A 25,925-nucleotide genomic window follows, 5' to 3' on the forward strand; every position below is an offset into this window, starting at 1 on the left:
CCTCTTCAGCACAAGGGCCGAGGCCAATTCTAAAGGGCACTGGTTAGAAAGACGAAAACACTGCTTTCTGCTTCTTAGCAGGCTGTTTAAATATGCTCCAAAAGAGCGCATTTCAGCAGGGACGTTAAAGCAGACTAACGTTAATCACAAGTCCGTCAGGGTTAATATCCTTTTTTATTCAGCACTGATGTTAAATCATGTTGGTTTTTATTTGTTAACCATTTACAGGATGTGGTTATTTACAGGCTGCAGAAAAACCAGATTTACAAAAACTAAGGTTAAATACGTTAAGTATCAGCTATTGAACAGAGGTTGATGGAGAAAAACAGTAAAGTAAGAGGAGTTTTTTCAACATAATATTTCCAGCAAGATTCCGGAGGTATATGTTGGTAATCACCGGATCTGCAAAAAAGAAAATAAAGACAATATAAAGCATGTCACACATTAGCTGAACAGCGTATTGTACATCATTCCAGAAAACGTGTCTGTGGACATGAAACATGCTCTTCAGGTGAAGCAGACTGTTATCCATTGCAGAATGGATAACAGTCTTTAGCTATCCACTCTGCATAAAGTCGGCGACCTCTGTATGCCATGTGTCTCAGATTTTGATGACACTTCTATGTGATTTAGGGGGACGACCATTTTATAGCTCAGTTACTGTCATTTCTAAGTGTTTCCACTTTATCATAATACCACTAACAGTCAACTATCCTATGGTGGTACCAGAATGGAATTCATTAAGCTTCTGAGTAACTCATTGTTTAAAAGATCTTTGTAGAATAACTTTGCATGCAACGGTGGTAGAATTTATGAACCTGTGACTGGTAAAGTAATTGCAACACCTGAATTCAATTATTTGGATCTTTTGGTGAATACAGCTAAGTAGCAACAAAGACTAGACAACAAATTTCAATCTATAGATTTGCACAAACGGTAGAGACATACTCGAAAAGCTTATATTATACTGAAATGTTGCATGAAGAAACATTTTAATACTGAGTATTCAGTTAGAATGAATGGAGGCTATAAGACTAAAATTAAGGTCTTTTTTTCTTACCGTGTATTTGTCCCATTTCTTCTCAGGATCGTATGGCTCCCAGCGACTTGCAGGAAAGATGTGCTTGTTCTTCTCATACCAGCTCCTTAGCACCACTTTTCCTGCATGGGACTTTACACAAAGAGAAATACTACACCATTAGCTATAATCTTCCATCTACAAAGCCCTCTCACTTTCTTTGCATCACTTCTTGGCATCACTTTCTTTCTGGGCTGCCCAAGGTTTGTGGAGTGGATCCATACTTTTATTTTGTTTATTTCCTGATGTTGACCCAGTCTGAATGCACAGCAGTTGAAATCAAAGACTGGTTAGACCAGTTAACATTTTTCTAATCTGTTATTCTCCAGATTTGGGGAACTTGTAGCTTTCCTATCCTTTCCTAAGATGACTTCAACAGCTGCAGCCCACCTGTTTTCAGGTTCAACATGTGTATTGAATCTGGAAATGGCTTTACAGATGGGTATTCTGTAAAGCTTGTTATTGCAAAACATGAGAAAATCCAAAGACCGTCTAAATCAGTGGTTCTTAACCTTTTTTGAGGTACCGAACCCCCCAGTTACATATGCGCATTCACCGAACCCTGATTTGTGTTAACTGGCAACTGAACAGAAGTACCTGACTCAGGGTCTTCCTCAGTGTATTATAATCCACCAAGCTTTAGTTGCACCCCCACTAGGCTACACACTAATAACTTCGGCAAATTAAGTGACAAGTCACAAATAAAAAAATTTAATTTTTTTGTACACTTTAATTGGATGAAACTGAAGTACAAAAAAGTTCATATTTAATTAAATTTTTTTATGTTTGCCTTTTTTAACACTTTGTAGTTGGTGTTTAGGTATTGTTAATAATGTCTTATAGTGATATTTTCTTGTCAACTTTAAAATAGGGTTAACTTTCATCCCTGACAGTGGCCAAAGGTCTAGACCCTGGTGATCTGAACCTCAGGTCATTCATGCTGTATAACTTTCTTTGGTCAGCACAGTCAGTAAGCACTCACTTTCTATTGTCTCACTTTGAAGACAAAACCTAGAGTCCCTCTTACTATCCAACACTGACTTCGACAAACAGAACAGTAATACAGGGAAATTACTGAATCAGTTGCATGTTTCTGTTTTTGGAGGGCAGATAGAGTAACAAATGCCTCTCAGATTACTGTTGTTTGAAAATGTTTGATTACCCCAATTAGCTCACATGTGAAAAGCATATTGTTCACATAATGCTAAGAATGAATACATCTGTATGCATTTAATTCTATTTTCTTAGATTACGTACATTCCATTTGCTGGAATAAGTCTTCATCGTGCTGTTTCATTGTGAAGTTTGGGAATTAATGTGCTGCTTCACTGTGAGCTGGATAGAGACTGCGGCTGGAATAAAGGCCAACATTTATCACAGAACGATAAAAGGTTCTGATGTGAAGCAGTTAACAACTCCAAGGAGAACAAGCTTTTTTCCAACAATCTCCCATGTCCTGTCAAGAGCTGACTCCAAAGATGAGGCAACATCTTAAACATTTTTGCTGCATGTATGAGAAACGTGCTGCACAGTGCTTGCACCGCCTGTTGGAGGAGAGGGTTAACTAACAAAGCATCAAAAGCAATGTTTTCTTAATGTACATGTGTACATTCATTTACACATGTATTCTATACATTAAGAATAAAATGCACAGAATAAAAACAATGCAGAAAAATAAATGTGCAATATCAGCATGGTTGTAAACACTTATTTACAGTTGCTGGGAGGAAGCATCTCATATAATGCAATTCTGTTCACTTAGGATGCAACAATCTGCCACTGAAGGAACTCTCATGTTCAAAAATACTGGGTAGAGCCAAATGCAAAGGAATGCTAGGGCTAGTCCACATGTAGCCAGATATCTGGGCATACAATAAATTTTTATGCGTTACATAAAAACAAATAAATTTTTATGTGTTTTCTTGCATCGGGAAATGGAGACTTAGGGTCACACACATTACAGTCTGATAATTTGCCAGTATATACTTGCTTTGACACAATTCCCAATCGACAATGTCTTGTGTTTTATTAACTTTGTACTCTAATACACTATTTAAAACTAATTCAACGTGTATATCTGTCCAAAAAGAATGAATCTCCTGGCACCATGTTTAATTTCTAACAGGAAGTTGTGGTTGTTCTGAAGAAATCTGAAAAGTGCAGGGAGGCTAATTTAGAGAACCCTGGATGTGAAGCAGTTTGTTAAAATGTTGCATAACTATATGCAACATTTATGAATAACGGCTTCTTCTCATATCAAAAGTTGCACCCGCTTGCATTAAGTGGAGGCGCTCTGCCAGAGTGACCTCTGACAGACTTTGAGCGTCTGTCTTATCTTGTGTAGATGTCTTTTTTGAATATTTCACATGTGTATGTAGAGCACCGTTAAAGACGTATCTCTGTTATCTTTGGTGGCATAAATAAAGTTTTCTACTCTTTTCTAGCCTTTCATGAGGTGATATTTTAGACTAAATAGTGCTGGTCTTTGGTAATCAGTTGAAGCAATTTGATAAAATATATTTCAAAAAATTAAGTTTCTTTTACAGTTTTTTTAGTGGGTTATTGTTACCTCACTGAACACGGCAGAGAGATGCTGATGGCATGACAACAAAATTTGAGAAGTAAATCCTTTTTTGCCTATTGCTTTATGGGTTAAAGAGATGATCAGTGATACAATAGGCTTTTGTGGATCCAAACACGTGTCCGTCTACTGACCTGATAAATAACTTCCTCCTGTGTGTAGCTTTGTACCAACAACCACATGTGGTTTCAATGGAATGCAACTGGGATTTTGGAGTTTTATTATTTATTACACCCTTACTCATATCCTGTTTATTCCGTACGCTCCTTACCTCATCTTTTTCCACAGTTGCATCGTTCACCAGTCGAATATCATCGTGGACGTCAAAGCTGAACAAAGGGCCTGTAAAAGAAAATTTCACGTCAGAAAATAAACGATTCCTGAACATAACAACAGATGGCAATATATATTTTTAAATGTGGTGTGTCTTTCAATTTTTCAAATCAAGGGTATTTTTTGTTTCAGTGTAAATTAACGTCAATTAGAGTTGAAGGACAAAGGGCTGGTATGACTTAGTTCAAAAATGCAAAACTAGACCATCAAATTGAAAACAGAGTACATTTTATTCTCAGGGGAAAAAATTCTGATATCCATTAAAGGCATTTTCTACTAAAACAAGAGTCAGGAAAAAACCCCCGAACAAAAATGCATCAGTTTCGAGACTTTGTCTCATTAGCAGCTGCAATTTCTAGCCAAGATGTTCTTAAATGATGCAGATTTTTCCATAGTTGGCGTGAGGTCCTGCAGCTAACGGGAGAAACGGCGACACATGTCTGGTTGCAGAAAAAAAGTGATTTTAATCACTGAACTGAACATAGTAACTGTATTTAACTTAATCTTTTTGTTATTTATGCTCTCAGAGAACCAACAGTGGCAAAAACAGTAAAAGTTAGCTTTAAGGTTTATTGCTGAAAACTTTAAGCTGAAGCTAATCAGAACTAAAGAGTTAGCTCTGATGTTTTTAAGAGCGTGGTTATATGACATTATTTTACTATAATGGTTTCCTTACCCGTGGAGTTAATATGCCTCTTAATCATCAGTTGTTATGTGGTCCATAATGACAGCTAGTCAGAAGTATGTTGTCTATTTTTGCTAGCTAGTAGATTAAAACTGTTGTGTTTGTTATTGTCGCCCAACAACGTCTGCATTTTATGTGGAGGTACACCAGTTAAGCTCGCAGTGATTCAGCATCTATCCCCTCCAAGACAAGGAACTCTTACAAAAGCTACAATTTAAAATAAAATAATAAATAATCAGAACTGACCCTTTTAAATATAAATCTTAAAGTCCTGTCAGCGGTGGTGTGAAAGTATAATTAACAACCATAAGGTAGAGTGAAGATAGTTTATCTTGAAGATGAATGGTACACATAAAGTTGTTCAATTTGACTGTAGTCAACTTACCAGACTTTCCTCTGGCTTTGGTAACAATGAAGTCATAAAAACTGTGGTGCTACATAACACAAGAAAATGAGGACCAGTTTAATTCAACATTCGCACAAAGCATTCCTTTCAATACACAAGAAAGAGATGTTTTAATTCTTAGTCATTAATAACTGTAATTAAGAAAAAAACTGGACTCACATGTGGGATTATGAGATCTTCCTTGATGTACATCAGTTGTTCCACCCCAGCAGACCTGAAGAAAAGATGTGTTGACTTCAAAAGTACGCACAGAAGTCAAACATCAACACTTTTCTATTAGTGGTAAAAACCAAAGCGAGCACAAAAGAATAAAAAATAGGAAAATAGTGAGGAAATATGTTTCCTGCTTCATAGTAAATTGGATGATTCCACATTGGAAATAAGAGTGATATAGAATTAAAAAAAATACTTTTTATTCAAAGAATGAAGGTTTGAAACAATGAATGCTTAAAATAGAGAAGAAAATACATCTCAGACTACTTTTTGCATAATGGCCTACCTAAACACCAAGGCACTTTGATTATCTGCTGATTTTTTTGTCTGACATATCTGAATAAAACATTTAAAACCAGTTGAACAAGTTTTAACAACAGCCAGAAAAGCACTTAACAACCTCATATCTAAATTTGATGAAGTTCTTATTTTATGAGTCCCTCCAGAACCCAAAAGCCTTCTGGTAGCAGGTTTTCTTTTTTTAAACTACCTACAAACCGAGTACTATTCTAGTCCCAAATGCCTCTGGAGCAGCCGCCCTGTGGATCTGAGGCTGGACTGAGCATGTGGAAAATATGAGAGGAAACATCGGTTTTAAATTAGGGCTGCAAAACATATTAAAGCGTTATTGTCAACCCCATCTCAGAAACACAATCCCAAAGGAAAGTCTGAATACAATCTGCAAATAAAATATTTGACTGAAGTCTGACCTGAGCTCACTGAAGTCCTTCCTGAGGACCTCCAGGGCCTTCTGCAGGAAGTTTTGGATGGTGTTACCCTTCTTCATCTGCAGCACAGGCACACAGAATAAATATCATAGTGCTACATGGAAAAAAAACAACAACAACAAAAAACTACCATGCTGTATTGGGGCTGTTATAATTAGAAAAACACAATACTTAAATAAACTTTCTCCCCCCCAAAATTTTACATTTTTAGATTAATTTCAGAAATTTTCAAGCAAATTTTGAACTTTAAAAATAAATGTTTCTACATTCTTATAGAACATTTCTGAGATTCATTTGACAATTTCTGGGTTTTACTAGCAAATTTTGGACCTTTCAAACTCAAAAATGTCCCTACTTTTTCTATAAATTTTCTGAAATTGATCTCACATTTTCTGACTTTTTTTCTAGCAAATTTTCAACTTTTCAATCTCATAAAATCTTTTGAGATTAATTTAAAAAAATTCTGAATTTCTTAGTAAAAATGTATTACTCTTCTTTTTTTCTATCGACAAATGCCCTAATACGCCTTTGTAAAAAACAAAAGAACAAATTAGTGCTGAGCACAAAAGTCACACTTGGTAAACTATATGATTTATGTAGATATACTTAATTATTAAGGCACACTTTATTCTTCTCTGTGAGATTGTTTTCTTTAAATTTATACTTTATCTTAAATTCTGTTATAGCAATTACAGTTTGTACATAATGTAAATTCACAGCATTGTCCATAAAGGTCCGATGAGAACACAAACATTGTGCCAATCCAGACTTCCTGTTTTCTCATTTTAGAACTCCAGAAAACGGCTGCTGCCATCAAACTTGGCCTCCTGTTTACCTTGACAGTTTTCCGGTGGCCTGAACCGTCCCAGTAGCTGAAGGTAATTTCAATTTCTTCATCTAAGGACAGAAATTCATGAAAAGGTGTGGGTTACACACATCAAAGAGTATGATGGCATATAAAAAGAAAAAGGAGAAGTAGATTTCTGCCAAAAAAACTCAGATTTTGAGATAGCTCTCAATATTTCAGAGCTTTTACAAATTTTCAATTTTCGGAGCCCAGAAATGTCTTTTTAGCAGACATTTACTCTTTTTGTTTCTACCTACAATGGCCCTAATATGCCGTAAAAGAGTGCTACATGATTTAGGTTTAAAATAAAAATAAAAGTTTTACCACTCACTCTTGATCTTTTCCTGCTTCAGCTCCCACTCCTGTCTCAGCTCCTCTCGGAGGCGGTTTTCCTCCTCCTGCAATAAAAGAAATGAAAAAATGTTCGCACCAATGTAATTCAAAATGTCATTTAAACAAACAATATTCCAGCTCCATAAGGCAGAGTAGGTTGTGAGGAAAACCACAATTTGGTTTTCCAAGTTGGAGGTTTGAGTGGACCTGACCTCTCTGTCTCGATCAGGAAGGAAACTCGTATCCACATCTGGATTTTTGCCCAATTTCTTCTTCTTGACTGGAAAATCTGCAATAGACATAAAATAATATAGGGAATGGCATGTTTTTATCTGCTTTGTTTAATTCAAAATTTAACAAGGCAGGGGTCAGAACTCTGTGTGAAAGTCAGTCAAGTTCTTCTGACCTTGTTTTGCAAACAACAAAAACACCTCAAAACCGTTCCTACAAAGCTGGAAGTTTGAAATTGCCCAAATCTGCAACACTAAGGAGTTTTCTTGAAATGATGCAAATGTGAAATTTATATTTAGGTGTGTTTTAGGAAAGTTTTCCCACTGATTCAAGAGGAAGGAAAAAAAAAAAAAAAACATCTGAAGCTACAATTTAGCTTCAGATGTCATGACGATCAAAATACTCACAATCCTGATCTTCCTCGTAATTTTTATCATCGTCGTCATCGTCGTCATCGTCATAATCATCATCTTCCTCCTCTTCTTCATCAGGATTAAAAGATAAACTGGCAATTTTTCTCTTTTGTTCCTCCTTCCTCTTTTTCTCTTTCTGTTTTTCCAGCTTGCTGGAAACAGAACAAAAATAAATAAATAAATAAAACTAAAGAATAGAATATTGGTTTATTAGACATTCCAGTAAAGAATAGAGAGCTATAAACAGTAAATTTGGGTTAATTTATTACAGTGGGAGACATCGCAGTTTGCATGTATCCAGGATTAACACAGTATAAATTTATAAATAATGTTAAGAGTTCTTAAAATTAGTTCCTTAGACAAGACCAGTTTGCTATAATTTTTAATTACAAAGGCTATAAGTTGGTAACTCCAAAGTACCAGTAAAAGGTTGTAGTTGAACACAGCTGGAGCTCATGCTAAAGGAACAGGAAGGTGTGAAATCACAGCACTAAATCAGCTAGAAAAAAAGAAGAGGTTGATTAGAGCAAACACACTGGTTGTGTGGGTGGTCTTTAGATTGTTTTTTATTGGGGGCAAAAGTTCCAAGGGGAATACAAAAACAAATAAGGTGTAGGGAATGTGTCCAATTTCAGCTTTTTTAATTTACAACTGCTGTTGGAGGAACAGTTCAGATTGAAAACAGTCCTATCAAATGCATATATCTGCTGTTTAGGTTATGTTTGTATTGAAGCCTTTCTGATAGCTGAGTAAAACAAATGGTCTGCCTTTGGAAAAAAACCACAGACTTCCTGTGAGTCTGCTTCCAATTTAAATCCCTTAACTTTTCTACTTCTACTAAAAATCCAGTGGTTTTGTCAAAGCAGATATATTATTGGATAAAACAAACTCAATGAATGGCAATAATTCTTTTAGCAGTCATCCATCATGTTGCACATATAATTTCAGAAGTGTATAAATGTAGGGCTTCATATTTAAAGCCAAGAATTACTACATTGTTATGAGGTAGAAGGTAAATCATGACTTCTTTCAAGCAGATGAAAGATGGGTTGAAATCCAGCCCAGACCTAAAAAGCTCTCCAAGGACTCCAAAAGAACATGCAGGAACATCCTGAGCCTGGATTTTGAGAAATATCTTCAAATGATTTGAGGGGAACTATTTCGGGGAAAGAAGATGCTAAAGAGACTGAAATGTTTTCCTCTGGTTGTAAACTCCAGCAAAGTCAGCCAAAGGCGACAACTAAAATACTGTTTTACAGAAATGCTATTATGAATAAATAAATTCAAAATTAAATTCAAAGCAATCTAAAGAAAACTGCATTTAAAAACAGGTCTATATTAGAGAGAAGGTAATAATTCTAAAAAATGTAAGTTAATTTGCTCCTCTAAAGCTCAATAAACAAGCAGCAAAACCAGGAGAGTGCTTTGGTTATTACAGAATGTTAAATCTATATCTTGTTTAAATAGACTACTCAAAAAATAAAGGGAACACCTAAACAACACAATGTAACTTGAAGTCAATAACACTTCTGCCAGACAAGATGGCCGCCGTGGCCGTGATGTCACTGTGAACTATAGAAACTCAAGTAGAGCATTGGTAAAGGAAAAAAAAATCCAGATTTTCTAAAAATTAAATCTTCAAAAATTTTATTAATCAATAAAATCAATGAATCGCTGAGGCCCTGGATTCCTCCTGCTGCCTGTCAACGCTATATCTCACTGGGCTGAAGTGTGTCAGCTGTTCCTGCATGATGAAGGCGTTGATGCTATTGATCGGCCTGTGGTGGCACTCCAGACCTGTATGAGCACAGCTGGAACATTATATCTCAGTCCGTCCACCACAGACTGTCCTGCAGTCGACTGATGCTGTAACCAAGGACATTCCTCAGGAGAACATCAGGAGCTTGGTCAGGCCTTGTACAGAGCTCATACATGGAGGCCACACACACCGCTGAGCCTTGTTCTGACTTGTCTAGAGGAATTTCTGCTGACTTTGGATCAGCCTGTAATGTGATTTTTTTCACTGTTATTTTGAGTATGATTCTAACTCTACACAAAAGATGCACCAATCCAATATTAATATCTGTATTGGTCCCAATATTGAAAGAAATTGCAGATTGGGTATCGCTGACAATGTCAAGCTTATGAAGCTGTTGATGTATTCATGTGTGCTGTACTGGTGCAGAGTTATCAAATAAATTTGTAATTCAGTACATTTACATCTGTGCTAAAAAAAATTGTTTTAAGTCAATTTAGAACTGTTTTTCTGTATCGGATCAGTATTAGCCGATACTAAACCTAAGGTATCGGTATCAGAAGTGAAAAAAGTGGATGAGTGTATGCAGATCTGTGCAACAGGAAACAAAAGACTCTAAGCTATTCTGTCTACTGGAAAAATGTTATTGTTCAAAAGTTATTTAGTTGTTTGATTAAATATTTGTCACCTCTTTTTGGGAAGGGAAATAATTAATCAGTATATAAGTTTGTTAGTATTCACCCTGGATGATTTTTAGAAATCTGCAGACTGAAGGTGGAAAACAAGCACAAACGAAAATTTGACGACCTCTGCAGAATACACCAGGATATGGCTAAAACAATGTAGAATTTACATGTTATAACTACATTTTAAATAAAGATAAAGTCAAAATGGAAAAGATAAGCTGTGTGGAAGACACTAAGTGCATTCCCTCCATAGCTTGTAGACCCATCATTAGCAGCAAAACATGTAGATTTTCTGTTAGACTTCATCAGTTTCTCACATAGTTTCAGACATCTGTTTCCATGGAGCCACTTTGGGGTCACAGCAAAACTTTTTTTTAACTGAGTTAGGGTTTGGACTTTGAACCATTTCAACACTTTGATTCTTGTTTTTCAGTCAGTCATTCTGTTGAAGGCTTGCTGATTGTTGTTTATGGGTCTAACATTGCGGTGGATTTTCTCAACCACTCCATAAAGACAGACACTTCAACATAGCTGGTATGAAGTGTTTTCTGCTGATCAAACAGCAGCAAACACTTCATAACAGACGTATGAAGTGTTTGTGTTCCTGCTGTGGGCGAGAGAACCCAAAAACAGCAGAAGCAGAATGAATATAGTTAGTAGCACTGTTGCCTAGCAGCAAAAAGATTCTTGTTCTTCTGTCAATGGAGAAGACCGCGATCAGTCAGAACGCGGTCCGGATATTAAACCCCATCGAGAATTTTTGGGATGCTCTGGGAATCTTTACAAAATGGTGGCACTCTACTATCATAAAAACAAGATCTTGCTGATGCCACCCACCTTGCTTAGCCAGTGAGAGAATGACCGAGAGAATAAGCGGCTAAAGTTATCAATGATCAATATCATTGTTAGTGATCAAGTGTCTATTGCTATATATATTATTAATGATTTATTGTCCATCCCTTGTGGATAACCTTTAGTGAAATTATGGACTTTTGATTGTTTGGAACATTTGCCAAGTTTGATGGGTAGCAACGTTTGTTTCTCTTCAGTCATTGCTGAGATCTTTCCAACTTGGAATTGTTGATGGCCAGTTAATTAAGTCCATTTGATACCTGAGTGAAGTTATTTTTGGCTCGGACGTCAGACTGATCAGAAGAGACTGGTATCTTTTAAATCAAACTGTTTTCACTCACAGCTGAAGCTCTTTGGACTGCTCCTTCTTGGCCAGCTGCTTCTCTCTCTCCTTTACCAGCGCCTCCTGCTTGGCTTTCATGTCATTCAAGGTCACCAGGCCTGTTTCAGACATTGGGAAAGAAAACGTTTGGAAAGAAGAAAACAATAAACACAATTGCTTATTATTACTAAGGCTCTTTAGATAACGTCAGTAAAACTGTCAAACATACTTACCAACAGTACTGGACTTCAGCTCTGCCTCCACAGCATCATAGTGAGCAGAGAATTTCTTGTCAATGTTGGATTTGACCATATTGTCCTGCAACAACCAAAATGCACCAAGACAGAGACAAAGAGATAAAAATCAAACATTGATTGACCCAAAAATTCCAAAACTTAAAGCACTAATTTACTCACTCACATCAACATGTGTGCTGCACATGATTAATTATTTATGAAATCTAATTGACTGTCTAATTGACAGAATGTGGGTGATATATGGCCTTTCTGATCTGTCATAAATATGCTGTGAAAATGCTCTTGGCATAGCAAACTGCACTGAGAGGGGGCAGTGCTGAGCTCAAGAAGGACAAGGGCCAACTGGAGATCTTCTTCTACGCATTGAAAGGACTGAAAACATTCAACAAGGATGACTTTTACAACACTGCGAAGGTAAATAAAGATCATACACAATTTTTAATAATAAGTTTCAAAATACTGAGATTCACCAAAAATATTTAAATAAAAACAATCAAATTTGACTTTTAATTTTATTGACACTGTATAGCTAGACAGTATAGAGTCGAAACAACTAAATATTTCAATTAAGGTCAAAATTGTAACATTTTGAGTTTTCTATATTTGTACATCAGACTCCAGAGTAGTCAGAGCCTCACCATACGTCACTGCAATAAAGAACTGAATATTCATGTGCATCTTTATTTTTTGTTGGATGTACAGTCTTGAAAATGCCCAACTTGCACGTATATTTTTGATTTAATCCGGCTGTATATCATTTTTTGAACACTTAACATAATATCCTTCCATGGCTAAATTATATGTAGAATATTCGATACTATTTTGAATAGGACGTAAAACCAGGTATGAAGCATAATTCTGTGGTAGAAAACTATTCCAAAAGTAACTACGAACAAACAAGTAACTGATAGGTGACACCTATTAGTTACTTGAGTGAGCAGAAGTAAATCACGCCAACAATGACTGTAGCATTTCTCCATAAGCACGTGCATCTAAGATGTTCCAAACCTCTGCTATCTTCTGTTTGAGCTGTTCAAGTTGCTCCCTCTCTTTCTCTCGTTTTTTCATTAGCTGCATGGCTCTGCCCGCCTCGCTGGCAGCTCCTTTGTACTGCGCCATGTCGGTATCTTTATCTTCGAAGCTCCCTCGGAATGAATAATAACAAACAAACAGCGAATAAAAGCGTTCAATATACGAATTTAACTAAAGAGTGTTCCAGAACTGCGAAGACTCTTCTGACAGTCCACCATAACAAGAAAAATGGCAACTGCGCAGGGCATGCTGGGTAGTTTAGAAAGACGACGAGACGCGTTGTCGCACATGCCATATTGGTCAGGGAGAAGTCGCCATTCCCAACCCCAGGATGGCTGAAGAAGTGGATTTATGCCTTCAAATTAAACGTTGGTTTTTAATCAGTGACATTTACTATGATACAGTACACTTCCAATAAAGCTTTAGTTAAAACGTTAAAAATTGTAAGGCCAGCCAAGAGTTAAGAAACTTTTTAAAAGTCACAAACTAGTGAACATGTTGATAAAATGTATAACACAGAAACTATTACCGTGCTTTGCTAATAGCAGTCAGTCGCATTACTAGGAGCTGGAACATGGTTGAGTTAAGTTTGATGTTATTTTTATGTCACATCTGAAGTTCGAACTTCATATGCAAGTAAAACACAGCCGGAGTAGCTTTTTCCTGGTTTAGTATTTTGTTCAAAAAGAGAGTTCTCCTAGTTGGTTTGTGTATACAAATTGACCGGAGCTAAAATTTATTTCCCTTAAACCAATACAAAATCAAAATGCATACTATCGAGAGCATACAAAGCCTATAATTATACATTTATCAGTGAGTTAACAAAAAGAATAAAATGGGTCAATACATTAAGAACAGATTTCTTCACAAGACTTATCAAAATAATTTATTTAAATAAAATAACTGCAAACATTTTAAAACTTAAAATAAAAAAAAAAACATGTGCATTTAAATAAAAGCACTCTACTTCCCATTCGCACACTTTCTCAATCAAGATTCCTTGTTTTTTCTTTACATTCACACAATGTCTTTGTCTCTCTTTCGATCCAAATCTTTGTTGGACAGTGAGATGGAGATCTGAGTGCAGCAGAGCGCCAGAGACATACAGAAGGGGGAGATGAAGACGTTCACAGCACATATAAACAAGGAGCTCAAGCAGGGCAGGAAGGTGTTGCTCAGCTGTATGCAGGGAACCAGGAACCTGGAGAGAGGAAAAAAGACATCAGAAAATAAATCATAAGTAACAGATGGTCTAATTAGTCTAAATGGATGACATTTTGTTAGGATAGTCTGCTTTGTTAGGTCAGGTAGATACTCTGGTACCGACCCAAAGTTGGAACTCTGGTCTGCTTGAGGATGTGGAATATGCTTACAGTGGCAAACTGGAATTGGAGTATTAATTGCATCAAAGAGAAGAAGGTATATGTCTGCTGTACATGTGATTTACAGACATATATAAGATCTAAATATTTTTAAATCCTTAAAATACTTCAGTTCAATGTAAAAGTGATCCAAACAAGCATGGAGTCAGATTGTTGCCATTTAAATTTCCTGAGCAACAAGCTGATCATCTAACTAAATATATATTTTTAGACTGTTGTCACTTGTATTTTTAATAGCTGCATGTTAAGTGAGTGAGGAATCGAATGTGTCACTGAATGACTGATTTGGTCAGAACATACCAGACGCGTAGGCAGGCGAGGATGGCAAGGAAGAGTCCGCACAGGAAAGCAAGAGGCACAGCAAACAGCAAGGAGAGGCAGCGATAGGTCCAGATGCGAGTCCTCTCAAAGCCAACCAGACTGTAAGTCCACACACCACTTATGCTATGAGGAGTGGCAGGTTCAGCCAGAACATCACTGACCTCCACCTACAGAAGACGAACAAAAAATGTATTCTATTAGAAAAATATATCTCAGTCTTTTATGTACTTTCTTTTTCATTATTTTAATGTGAACTGATTCTGAAATTAAATTGCTTGATGATATTCTGATTGTACGTATGTTTTGGAACCATTCTTTTGAGTCAGGTGGGGATAAGGGAAACATCTAAAACATGAAGGACATTTCTTGACAACTGGAATTAGCCACCTCAGACTGGACACTTGCTGAAAATTTTTAATCTGCAAAAGTAGCTCATCTGATATACTAAAAGAAACCTGCCAAAAGCCTAGTTTTAAGTATAGATGAAGCTACATCATAACATAAACATGCTCCAGTAATCCAGTGAACTCTTAAGAGCTGTAAGGGGTGACAGTAATGTCTCAAAGAAAAAAGCATAGTAGACAGCAGGAAGCCTTCTGGAGTCCATACGATCCGAGAAATACATCGATATTGTTTTACTCTGACAACACAACGTTGAGCATAGCATGAAAAAGTTACTGTATTTTAAGCACTCACTGCGTTTGGACAGGCTGCATGAGGACTCAGGAGTTCAGTCAGATTTAGGGAGATTCCCCCAAATAACTCTAGTGCAACCTGCTTAGTTTGTTAAAATAAACCGAGCTGAGTACATTTAAAATTGGCATGAGACAAAGTGTAGAGTTTTGAAGTTACACCACATTGGATAGGCTCAACAACTGATGGAAACAGAAGTGTAACAAATGCATGAGACTGAGAAATGCTCTGTTTTTCGAGACAACTCAACCAAAACATGACAGCAGCTGTGTTTCCATTAACCATAAAATTGTGAAAATTGAAATGCCAAAAAATGCTTAACAGAAGCACACCAACTTTAAAAAACAATTAAGTTTTTCTATAAAGAGATTTTGCAATAGGATGAAAGGAAAGCAGAAAGCAACAAAGATTTGTGCACATTTGTAATGGAAACACAGCTTGTAATTCCAATTTAAGTAGAACGAAGGACAAACTTTGAGGTACTCCACATGAGACAAATGAACTGAGAAATTTATGACAAAACAGGTTCACTGCTATGTTAAAGAAAGGAGAGTCGGAAGGAAAGAAGAGCCGACCGACTGACCAATTGACCTTAAGGTGTTGGTTGATGCCACGCGGGTCTCTGTTGACAGGTCGGGTTGGAGCGGGACTCTGAGAATTCGCAGGAGGAGTTGGGTCTTTTGGAGCTGGAGTTGAAACTTTCGATGCAAATTCTGGTGGAGGAGGAGGAGTGATCACCTGTTCCTCATCACTGTCATCAATCTTACACTCCACCAGACAGTCATCGCTCACCATCATCATCTTTGCTAGAGAAAAAACATACATTATGTGGCTCTGAAGGTTCAGGTCAGAATCCATCTCTACACCCAGATTTCAGGCCTGATCTCTAGTTTCCAGCTGTAATAACAGAAGCTGTGTGTTGACTCTAGATCGCTCCTCTTTAGGTTCAAAGATAATAACTTCAGTTTTGTTTCTATTCAGCAGGACAAAGTTATGACACATCCACACATTTATCTGTTCTAAGCAACTGTTTATTACTTGGATGGGTTGAGAGAATAAGCAGAACTGTAAGTGTGCACACACACACACACACACACACACACACACACACACGCACACACACACACACACACACACACACACGCACACGCATGCACGCACGCACGCACGCACGCACGCACGCACACACACACACACACACGCACACGCATGCACGTACGCACGCATGCACGCACGCACACATGCACACGCACACACACACTTCTCAAGCAAGCTCAGCCCTGTACTACCACCTGTTTTAGCCCCCCAAAAAGATGTCATACCAAAATCTGTAAATAGCAGCTGGTGATTTTAGGATGGATTTCTTTAGATGACTGCATATGCTGCAGTCATTTTGTATCATTAGGAAAGTTGCATAGAATTCAGATCCCATATCTCATTGTAGTTTTGAATAGCAGTGTCAAAGCTGGGGTTTCTTGAACGTACCAACAATTAAAATATATGTTTACAAAAACACAACAGGATACAAGATGAGATGATACAACTTCTTGACTTGTTGAGTAACCATCAAAGTAGTTCTGTTAAATCTTTAATATGTTTAAACCATTTTTTACTTACCTCACTTAAAACGCTTTCCTAGTCCTGTATCAGTAAAGACAGATTTTTTTGCAGAGAGACGGGACAGACTGCAGCAAGTTAATCAAAAATGTCACAAAGATCATCAGATTCATTACCAAGCCCTTCAGAGATTATATGCCATATTCACCAAGCACACCAGCATCAACAGTGCTCTACTCTGTCTTTAGAGTGATATACTGTAAGTGCTAATGTGGTACTGTATGACTTATTTCTTGTGTCTGGGTCTTGGTTGGCTGTAGGGGAAAGGGGTTATTTTAGGAGGAGGAGTGGATGGGTCCAAAAGATCACATTTCAGTGGGGGAGCGGTCTTAACACAGAAACTGAAACAATGTCACACCTACTGTCTCATTTTAAATACAATGTAGAAACAGGGCAAAAGTGAAATATTAGAGAAAGCATTCTGTGATTTAAGACATGAGCAAAGTGGAAATTAACTTCTTCAAACCATCTTCCCTTTCTGTTTAAAGAATTGGTTAAAAATACAGAAAACAGCAAAGATCGTGGTATTTTATATTTTTTATATAAATAATATAAACATTTTCATACTAAAATTGAAGTATGAAAGAATCATGCTAAAATTAATGTCTTGCTAGGTTTTAAGTTGTTGTGTAATTTATATCTACATGTTCAAACTTATCACATTGTGCCTGCTTAAGAAAACACTCTATGCTGTATAAACACACCAAAACTTGAATCATCAATTTCTTTGTCATCTTTATTGAATTCATAATTCTTACCCACATATACAGTTGAACACAGTAAACTTAATAACATCATCAAACAGTGATCCAAAATATCAAGATGTTTTAACCACAGAAGAAGAATCATTTCAAAACAAAGACCCTACTTCTACATGAGTGTAAAAGGACAGTGAAGAAATTACACATGTAAAAATGATTCAATTATATATGTTTTAAAAATCTAATTCAGAAGTACATTAGAATTGGACCAGTGCATTAGACTGTTTCAAATGCCAACAGGGACCAAAACGAGTGGCAGATAAAAGAAAAAAACAAGTTTCTATTATGGCTCCAAGATGCCAATATTGGTTTCACAGTTTAAACCAGAGCAAGTCACTGACACCTCTGATATAGGGACCATTTTGGCTCTTCAGGCAAGGGGCACAGTTTCAAGTTGAAGGGTAACAGTGCATTCCATTTGACTTAAAGGTTGGAAGAGATGGCAGATAAACGCAAAACATCTGACCTGACTCCACAGCAAGCCAAACAAGCCTGAAAAATCAATGGCGTTTCCAAGCCATGTAAGGTAAACATTTTAGGTAATGAGAGGACTGCAAGAAAAAACTGGTCAATATTCTGTAAAAGATGTTTATGAACATAAGTGACCCTAGTAAATAAATCAGTGTTCACTGGTTTTCATGCACAGAGCTCCCTTCCTGGACATTGTGTTAGAGAGCTGTTAGATTTCAACAAATTCCCATCAGAAACCCAATCAAAGCAGAGGGCGTTCCAGGCAAAATTTGGGTAACAGAGTAAATCCGACTTTGAAGTTCAAATGGAAGTCACCATAAGTCAACCAAAGACCTGAGAAAGAAACTCATACTTATTCTATCAAAGCTAAACCTGAGTTAGCCCATCTTTAACTCTGCAAAAGCCCTGAGTTTTGGCCTCATATTTAGGCCTTTAGTCACATATAGAGGGGAATGTGTTTTCAGTCTGTATGTTCCACCGTATTTAAAAACAATACTATTTTCCTCATTTTAAAATGGAACCTTAAAGAACAACGCTATCAACAGACTCATTTGAATAAAATACGTAAAATAATTTGTGATGCATTATGTAGCTGATGTTAAATGACAGTAATGTGGTCAGTCCCCAGTGTTAGCTTCCTAATTTAGCAAACCCAATAGCCCCAAACAAAATTTTTGCTCTGAGCAACAGGAATAAAATAAGAGCCTTTGATTTGTGTACCCCGTGTAATGTTGCAAAAAATATATATATTTCAGATATTAAACTTGATATGAATGTGATGCAAGGGGAACTGCACAGCAAAAATGTAAAGATACTATGCTAACAACAAGGTAGCTAGCTAGCTACTTTTGCATTGGATGATGATAAAAATGCTCTAAAGAATACAATAATGTTTATGATTCTAAAGCCAAATATGCTACTTATTATCGTTGATTCTACACTTTGCTTTACCATTAACTACGCTAGCATAGCTTGTTCAACAGCTTGTTAACTGTAAAGCACAGATTAAAAGAATAAGAATGGTACTTCCTGTGCCTGTGTCCTGTATTTATTGGCAAATCCAGTGGGTTTATTTAACGTTTTGGTTTTTAGTATCATGTACTGGTTTACAGGAGCTAACTGGTTGAGTGTAAGCAAAGTGGGAAACCATCTTAGCTTGCCTCTATTATGAATCTACAATCAAAGCATGCAAATTTGACTCCAGAAATTGAGCTGGATAACATTTTACTATACAAGGAGCAGAAAATCACACAAACCTGGCAAAAGTCATTCAGGTGAAAAGTTTCCTTACATTAAATTGATTTTGTAGGTTTTTCAGAAGCAATATAAGTAGTATATCAGTAGAGATATAATTTTTAATATCACATCCTTATTACCTAGTTCATGCCTCAACCTGATCTCTAGACTACCAAAAGAAATGATTAAAAGAATATACCCAACATTTCAAACATAAATAAGTGTAAAGGAAAACCTTTTTCTCAATGGAAGAACTGCTCAGGTCTGGTTGACATTTGTGTCTGTCCACACTTTTATGTGTTCTATCTCTTAAAGCTAAACTTTACTCTTTTTTCAGTTTCACAAAATTCTGCATAACTAAACACATTTTATGTATTTTTATGCTCATGAAAAATAATGTGTAGAAATAAAAGAACTCGTGAATAATACAAGCATGGCTCCATTTGAAGGCACCACTTAAAACCAAAGTTTTGCAAAAGTAGCATGAGCCCAATGGCTTACCAGCAATAAGTCATGAAGGACTAAAGATAGTTTTCAATTAATTTTAAAAGGTGATCTTGAATGTACTATGAAAAAGTAATAGAGTTGTTGGCAAAGGTTCAAATTACTTTTGTTTTTTTGTTTTTTTTATTTATTATTATTCGGAACACTTTTGGGCTCATTGACATCATACCAGTACACATTTTAATTTCATAAACAAAGTCTAAACTTGTCTGGTGTTTTCAAGTGAAAAACGTCAAAAAAGACGTAAAGGCACTCCTAGGCACAGGACCCAGATCAGTTTTCTAGAGCAAATCATTAGGGTGTGCTGATCTCAGACCTGCCACTAGGGGGCAGCTTAAGTATTTTCTTGTTGTTCACGTACACTCAGTACCGTACCAAACAGTTTTTCTGGTGATATCACTGGTGAATCCACATCCCTGATTCTCAAAAAAAAAAAAAAAAAAAAGGTGCAAAAGCCAAGAGAGCAAAACAAAGCTGAACAAAAACCAGATAAAAAAACAGACACACTGGACATACACCTACACGGCACCAAGACTAGTGGCACTATGAGATGGCACACGCAATTATTGTTGTCCATAAAACAGAAAAAAGGGGAAAAAAATTCAAGATCTTCACTTTCAAACAATGAACCTATTATTCCACAGTTCTTCATGCTTTCATCTCAGTCCGGACTGAAAAGGGCCTGCCCTTCTCAGGCCGAATACTTTCTTAGCCGAGGGCGCAGCTGGAGCAATCGAGGAAGACGAGGAGGAGGAAGGATTGGCGGAGACAGAAGGAGGGAAGGGAGACGACTGCACAGGAGGCTGACGGGACAGGAGCTCCTTAAATACAGAGTTCATCTGCCGGCTAATCATGTCCTGTGTGAGAACAAGAGGGAGGAAGCAGATAATATATTGTCTTTAACGATATTTTCTACTATGATGCACTCCAAATTAATTAATAATTAAGAAAGAACATGTAATTTGCTGCCTAATAACAAAACAAATATTTGTTTGGTAACATAAAAGTGTCTTTCTGTTGTGGACATTTTGTGAAAAAAAAATAAAGCACTGAAGATAGATTTGCTAGATATAGGTTTTTTAACCTTCATGTTTAAAAGCATTTCTAGAACATGTTCATTTATGCAGCAGGCAGGATGTAGATGTTGATAACATCTAGATAAGCAGGACCATTACCTTGTCAACTGTTGGTCTTTCTGCTGTAACAAATGGAGGCTTGTCTGGGATTCTGCAGCTGGCCTGCCTTACAGTGTCCAAAGTGTGTCTCCGTTCCTGAGACCTGGAGGAGAAGTGAAAAATAACCCAAGTCATCCCAGCACAGAGCTTCTTGTCTGTTTGTTTTTTGAGTGCTGAATCTAACATTCAGAGGAGCAGCAGCTAAAAGTTAATTCACTAATAGAGGAGCTAATTTTGTTTGTTTAGCGTATTAGCATATTTGCTCACTTTAAAAGCATTTAGCACTGTTAGCTTCCTCTAAATTAAGTTCTCTAGATAAATTCTACAGCATTACTTTACTTGGCATCTTTCGGTTGAATACAATTTAACATCTGTGTCAAAGTTTTGGTTGATGAAGGTTAAGAATTCTTCACTTTGGTGTTTATATTCATGCTCTTATTTTGAAGTGGGTGAATAAACTTTATTGAGCAAATAAGTGTGCAACCAGGAGGTATTAATTAAACAAATGTATGCAAAAATATGAATTGTTTAGAGCCTCCTCACATTCTCCTTGTGACATGGTGGTTATCAACCTTTAGCATTTTACCACTTTAGCATTAGCTTCCACTAACTAAAATGTTGGCATAGTGCTTTAGTACTAATGGAACTAATTAGTGCTTTAGGGTTAAGTAGCTAACTTTTTAGTTAGCGTTAATGAGAAGAGAATACTTTCTAATGTTTTCTAGAAGAATTTCTAAACAGGAGGCCATTCATTTAATAAATCAAATATATACATGAACAAATATTTAAAGTTTTTAAATCTACAATGATTAAGACATCACTGTCCCACCAAAATTCTCACAAATCTATTTGCTTAATTAAAATATTACTTGTTTAGTTTAATGTTGAGGTACAAAAAAACAGAAGTACTTTTTGATAAAACGCAAATTTAGCATCTCACAATGGTTAATAAGGTTCACTATGACTTAGAATGACCTTCAAAACCTGTCAAACGACTACCATCTGCATGTAAATTAACAAATGAATCCCAAATCCTCAAATTCATGTAATTCTAAATGATCATTTTGTCTGGAGTCGGGAAGGTGAGACATCTCTGCCACCACGTGGTCAAACTAGAAATTACAACACAGTCTCCACTTAATCCAATTTACCATTCCTGCCCTCTGCCTTTTCATCCAGTAATCTGTGTGGTATTTCAGGTCACAGCTGTGACTCTGTAGTTTGTGGACAGAAGTTGGCTCTTCCTTTTCTTACATACTGCGCCGTTGTTAGATCGATGCTCTGCTTTGTCCCATCCACTTAAATTCAGGCTATTATGTAATCCTGGCACTCTCTGTTGCTTTGCACAGATGTGACTGAGTCTGACCAGATTGGCTAAATGTCTCTTGACTTTCTGTTTTTTTCTCTCTGAATTCACTTGAATCTATCTCAGTGTCATCCTTCTGCAAATATTTGAACTGTGCTAAGCACACGCAGAGTTTGGTGTGTGCCTGAGGTGTGCAGTCTTACACTGGTATTTGTTGTCTTGTGGCAGGGGAAGCTTGTGGTTTTTGACTCGGGCTCCCCTCACTTCCTCTCTGTCTCCCTGGCAACGAAGCACTATCACTGTTTACCCGCATCCTGTCGAGACACGCCAAAATGGTAAGACTATGGTTAGTGTCTGCTAGCGTTTGTAGGCTTGAAGACTTGTATGGATGTACAATGATGAGAACTGAAGGAGTTCTTTATTTTGCTAATTTTTTTGTCTGTGTAAGAGTTTTGGTCAGCCTCAGATTCCTTGACTTGACAAATCTATTCACATTACAACTGTTAAGTTGTCTGTGATTGCATTGGTAGGTGTGTTAGAGTGAGAGTGTGTGCTTGAGCATGAGTATTTTGCATTCGTGTGTATACCTTGTTGTGTTTTCCGTATGTGGATCTTCTGCCGATAGGTTTCCAGTGCTGCCTCCGCCTACTCTACCTTCATCTCTTTTCCCTCGCTCTGACCTAGAGGAGGAGAAGCAGAGGGATATATACATATATATAAAGCATATTGTTTCATGTTTTAAGAGAAATAGATGAAACAACAAAAGTTTGGGTGTGGGATAAAAACTGACAAAGTAAATATACTGGTGTGAAAAGAACAACGTGATTGGAAATGCTACAGACAATCTAAACCTGCACACACACCCAACAGCCTGAATGCCATATAAACCCTGCTTTGTATTTTATTAACCTGACTACTTTTATGCCAAATGCAACCCAATCAAGCATTTAGGATGCCATCTCCAGTATCTCTCCACTAAAGTAAAGCTGCTCTGGCACATGTAGGCTACCAGCTTTTCATTTGGTTTGCATTAAATGCCGTGCGGAAACACAATCTCTTTTATCAAATATCATCTTTGCAATGCCAGCCAGAATTGTTGACACATAAAGATCACTTACACTTCAAGTATGCTGATGTACTTGTGTGGGACTAGACCCTTAACTCCTCCAACTTCGCCTCTCCACCAATCACACGAGGCCTTGCTGTAAAGGATGATAGGATCTCCCTGCTTGAAGGAAAGCTCTGCTGGAGATCTGGCCGCATAGTCAAACAGAGCTACTGCCTCCCACTCTACAGGGCAAAAGAAATCACAACAAATTTGATTGAGATAATCATTTGTGTTGTATTTATGTGAAAGCTCTTTTGATGCCTGGCGTGCTGTTAGCGTGTGCACCGACCGTCCTCACTGGGCAGATGCTCGGTCTCTCCGTCTCCCTCCTCTGTGATTGGCTCACTGCACACAAGCAGAAAAAGAGAAAGTTGGTGTTCAAACTCAATTCCTCCACTGGTTGAGACGCAAACCAGAACTGCAACACCACAGTCCAAACTTGTGACAATGTGCTTATGCAGCGCCACATGCAAGACTTAGAATTAGAAAGAATGATTTAGTGATTTCTCCATTTTGGCACAGCACACATAGTTGAGAGGCTGCAGGCTTGTGTTCAGCTTAAGTGAGTAACAAGCTTATTTGTATTTACACAAAGCATGTGAGCGCCACCAATATGCCTTTTAGCTTCACTGTGAAATCTTGTTTTAAGACGATGAACTATGAAAAAGGGACGGAGAGGAAAGCTGCTTTATATATTTGGAACTGTTCTACCCAGTGTCTCTAACTTCAAAATAAAATAACAAAACTGTAACTGGGGAGGCAGATACCGATCACTGCATGGACCACTTTTAGTCTTTTTTGTTGGTGAAAGTATTAAAAAATGTGAGTGAGAGCAGCTGGTTTGAAAATGCAGCCATTATAAAACAGTTTGTGGAAGCAAAGACAACAGGAGAGGATTAAACGGATAATATGCAATCAGATAATCAATATGCAAATTTTTCACTTACAATGGTCAGTCCATTTACCCTATAACACTAAGAGTTAGCTTTTTAAATGAGTTTACTACGTGTTTGATCAAATTAAATACTAAAATACTTAAATCAATCAAGCCTGAACTGGATTATGTCACACTACACATAAATTATACAGTAATAAAAAGCACACTATATGAACTAATTAAACTTGAGAGAAATATTCTAACCTGGACACATCCTTTAAAGCAGGTAATGATGTGTAATTCGTAGACTTGTAAAATCAAACAAAAGTTTTTTTTTTTCTTTCTGTATTTAAATGCAGAGCGACGACCCATCGTCATATTGTCACTCAGGGCTCACCAGTACTCCTGCTCCAGTGCCATGTGCTTCTCGTAGACCGGACCTGGCAGTTCCGATTGGCCGGGGAAGATGCTGTCATGCTGAAGGATCATGGTTTTAACAAGATCATTGACCTGTGGTTGCCTAGCAACGGCGTCGTCAGATTCCATCCCCCTCAGCAGGCTCGGACCGAAGCAAACAGCCAAGTTGTAGGGCTGCATCATGTTCTCATCGCTGTACTGAGACACACTGTGACCAAAAAACAAACAAACAAACAAACCCAAGCACAGTGACCAGTAGTTTCAAAACATCGGTGGATATTAGTAAGAGGAGAACATCCAACACTCGGTTTCAGCTTACTGGTTGAGGAAAGCGAAAAGGTATCGCATCACGATGAGGAGAGGCCGTGGGAAAGTAGAAAAAATGACTCTAATCTGGGCAGCTTTCTCAGTCTCATCTTCCATTTCTGGGCAACATGAAGAGGAATCAGAAGAGAAACATGTTGACAAAAGATTGTTATGCGTTATTAAGTTACAGCTTTGCTGAGAGCCAGAAACCCCAGAAAATGTGACTTAAATTAATGACTATGTGTGTGAGATAGTCACTTAAATGTAAGTAATATTCAGCTCAAGAACAAAGTTTTTGTATCACGACTGTATGGGCTTTGAAAGCAGATATCTGTGAATGCAAGCTGTTGCATGGTTTTAAAACAGGTACCACCAAAACAAAGACACTGAGGTCACATAAAGGCATCTTACGGACACATTCCAGCAGCGGAGAGTAGCTTTCGTAGGGGAACAGAGGAGGCTCAAGCCCCCTGAAGTACAGCTTCAGCACGCCGGCCACAGAGTCCAGGTCACACTCACTGTCTGACAGAGGATCCTCCCCTGCAGGAAATTAGAAGAAGTGCATGGGAAAAAAAAGATCGCTCATTATGACAAGAAAGCCTAAACAAGTCTAAAACCAGCTGACTTCTATGATGTGACCGAGGCCTGGCTACATGTATGGGCTTAGAAAGCTACACATGTAGCCAGGTCTTTATAAATTCGAATGTGTCCGTCACATTGTTTGAAAAAATAATATTGTAGACAGGGGGATTGGTTTCATAAAAGTTTTCATCCACATGAACCAGCACAAATACATGACTGTGTGTTGCTTTAAACATACCAAACCCATAGGGGGCAGTGTAGCGCAAAGCTAAAACCTACGTCAGCCAATCAAATTGCTTGAAAACAACAATGACTTGGCGCCATGGGGGTTCATTTGTGTGGACAGATGCATTGGTTGAACTACTTTTAAATATTGTATCAGAATACAAAGTTAATATAACACAAGACTATGTCAA

The 25,925-nt window shown here is 37.4% G+C and overlaps 3 protein-coding genes across 6 annotated transcripts in view; all 3 read right to left on the reverse strand.

Moving 5' to 3' along the window:
• Positions 1-155: 155 nt before the first annotated feature.
• fam50a (family with sequence similarity 50 member A) lies at positions 156-12,977 on the reverse strand. Its single transcript, XM_008412779.3, has 13 exons — positions 12,730-12,977; positions 11,698-11,782; positions 11,484-11,583; positions 7,843-8,000; positions 7,417-7,493; positions 7,203-7,269; positions 6,860-6,921; positions 6,007-6,083; positions 5,243-5,297; positions 5,063-5,111; positions 3,931-4,001; positions 1,061-1,171; positions 156-402 (listed from the first exon to the last, which is right to left on the reverse strand). Exons 1-13 carry the CDS (start codon positions 12,838-12,840, stop codon positions 394-396), a joined length of 1,032 nt encoding a protein of 343 aa, XP_008411001.1. The 5' UTR covers positions 12,841-12,977; the 3' UTR covers positions 156-393.
• Positions 12,978-13,062: 85 nt separating this feature from the next.
• Positions 13,063-17,406, reverse strand: cav4b (caveolin 4b). Of its 2 annotated transcripts, XM_017305588.2 has the most exons (4): positions 16,767-17,406; positions 15,741-15,955; positions 14,436-14,623; positions 13,063-13,954 (listed from the first exon to the last, which is right to left on the reverse strand). In XM_017305588.2, exons 2-4 carry the CDS (start codon positions 15,948-15,950, stop codon positions 13,771-13,773), a joined length of 582 nt encoding a protein of 193 aa, XP_017161077.1. In that variant the 5' UTR covers positions 15,951-15,955; positions 16,767-17,406; the 3' UTR covers positions 13,063-13,770. The 2 variants fall into 2 exon arrangements, with proteins under 2 accessions (XP_017161077.1, XP_081464741.1); XM_081608615.1 differs by lacking the exon at positions 16,767-17,406 and having other exon boundaries at positions 15,741-16,237.
• A 78-nt stretch (positions 17,407-17,484) lies between these two features.
• The window catches only part of arhgap4b (Rho GTPase activating protein 4b), a 36,581-nt gene continuing 28,140 nt past the window's right edge, over positions 17,485-25,925 (reverse strand). For 2 of the 3 annotated variants that reach the window (XM_008412781.3, XM_008412782.3), the window contains exons 16-24: positions 25,339-25,467; positions 24,941-25,046; positions 24,602-24,829; positions 23,617-23,672; positions 23,338-23,509; positions 22,807-22,899; positions 22,423-22,533; positions 20,914-21,016; positions 17,485-20,595 (exon numbers count right to left, since the gene is read on the reverse strand). In XM_008412781.3, coding sequence (XP_008411003.2) covers positions 20,395-20,595; positions 20,914-21,016; positions 22,423-22,533; positions 22,807-22,899; positions 23,338-23,509; positions 23,617-23,672; positions 24,602-24,829; positions 24,941-25,046; positions 25,339-25,467 — 1,199 coding nt within the window. In that variant the 3' untranslated portion in view covers positions 17,485-20,394. The remainder of the gene's footprint in view (positions 20,596-20,913; positions 21,017-22,422; positions 22,534-22,806; positions 22,900-23,337; positions 23,510-23,616; positions 23,673-24,601; positions 24,830-24,940; positions 25,047-25,338; positions 25,468-25,925) is intronic. The other variant, XM_081608607.1, reaches the window with a different exon arrangement.

The sequence above is a fragment of the Poecilia reticulata genome, chromosome 7, assembly GCF_904066995.2.
Source record: "Poecilia reticulata chromosome 7, P_reticulata-male-v2, whole genome shotgun sequence".
Taxonomy (NCBI): domain Eukaryota; kingdom Metazoa; phylum Chordata; class Actinopteri; order Cyprinodontiformes; family Poeciliidae; genus Poecilia; species Poecilia reticulata.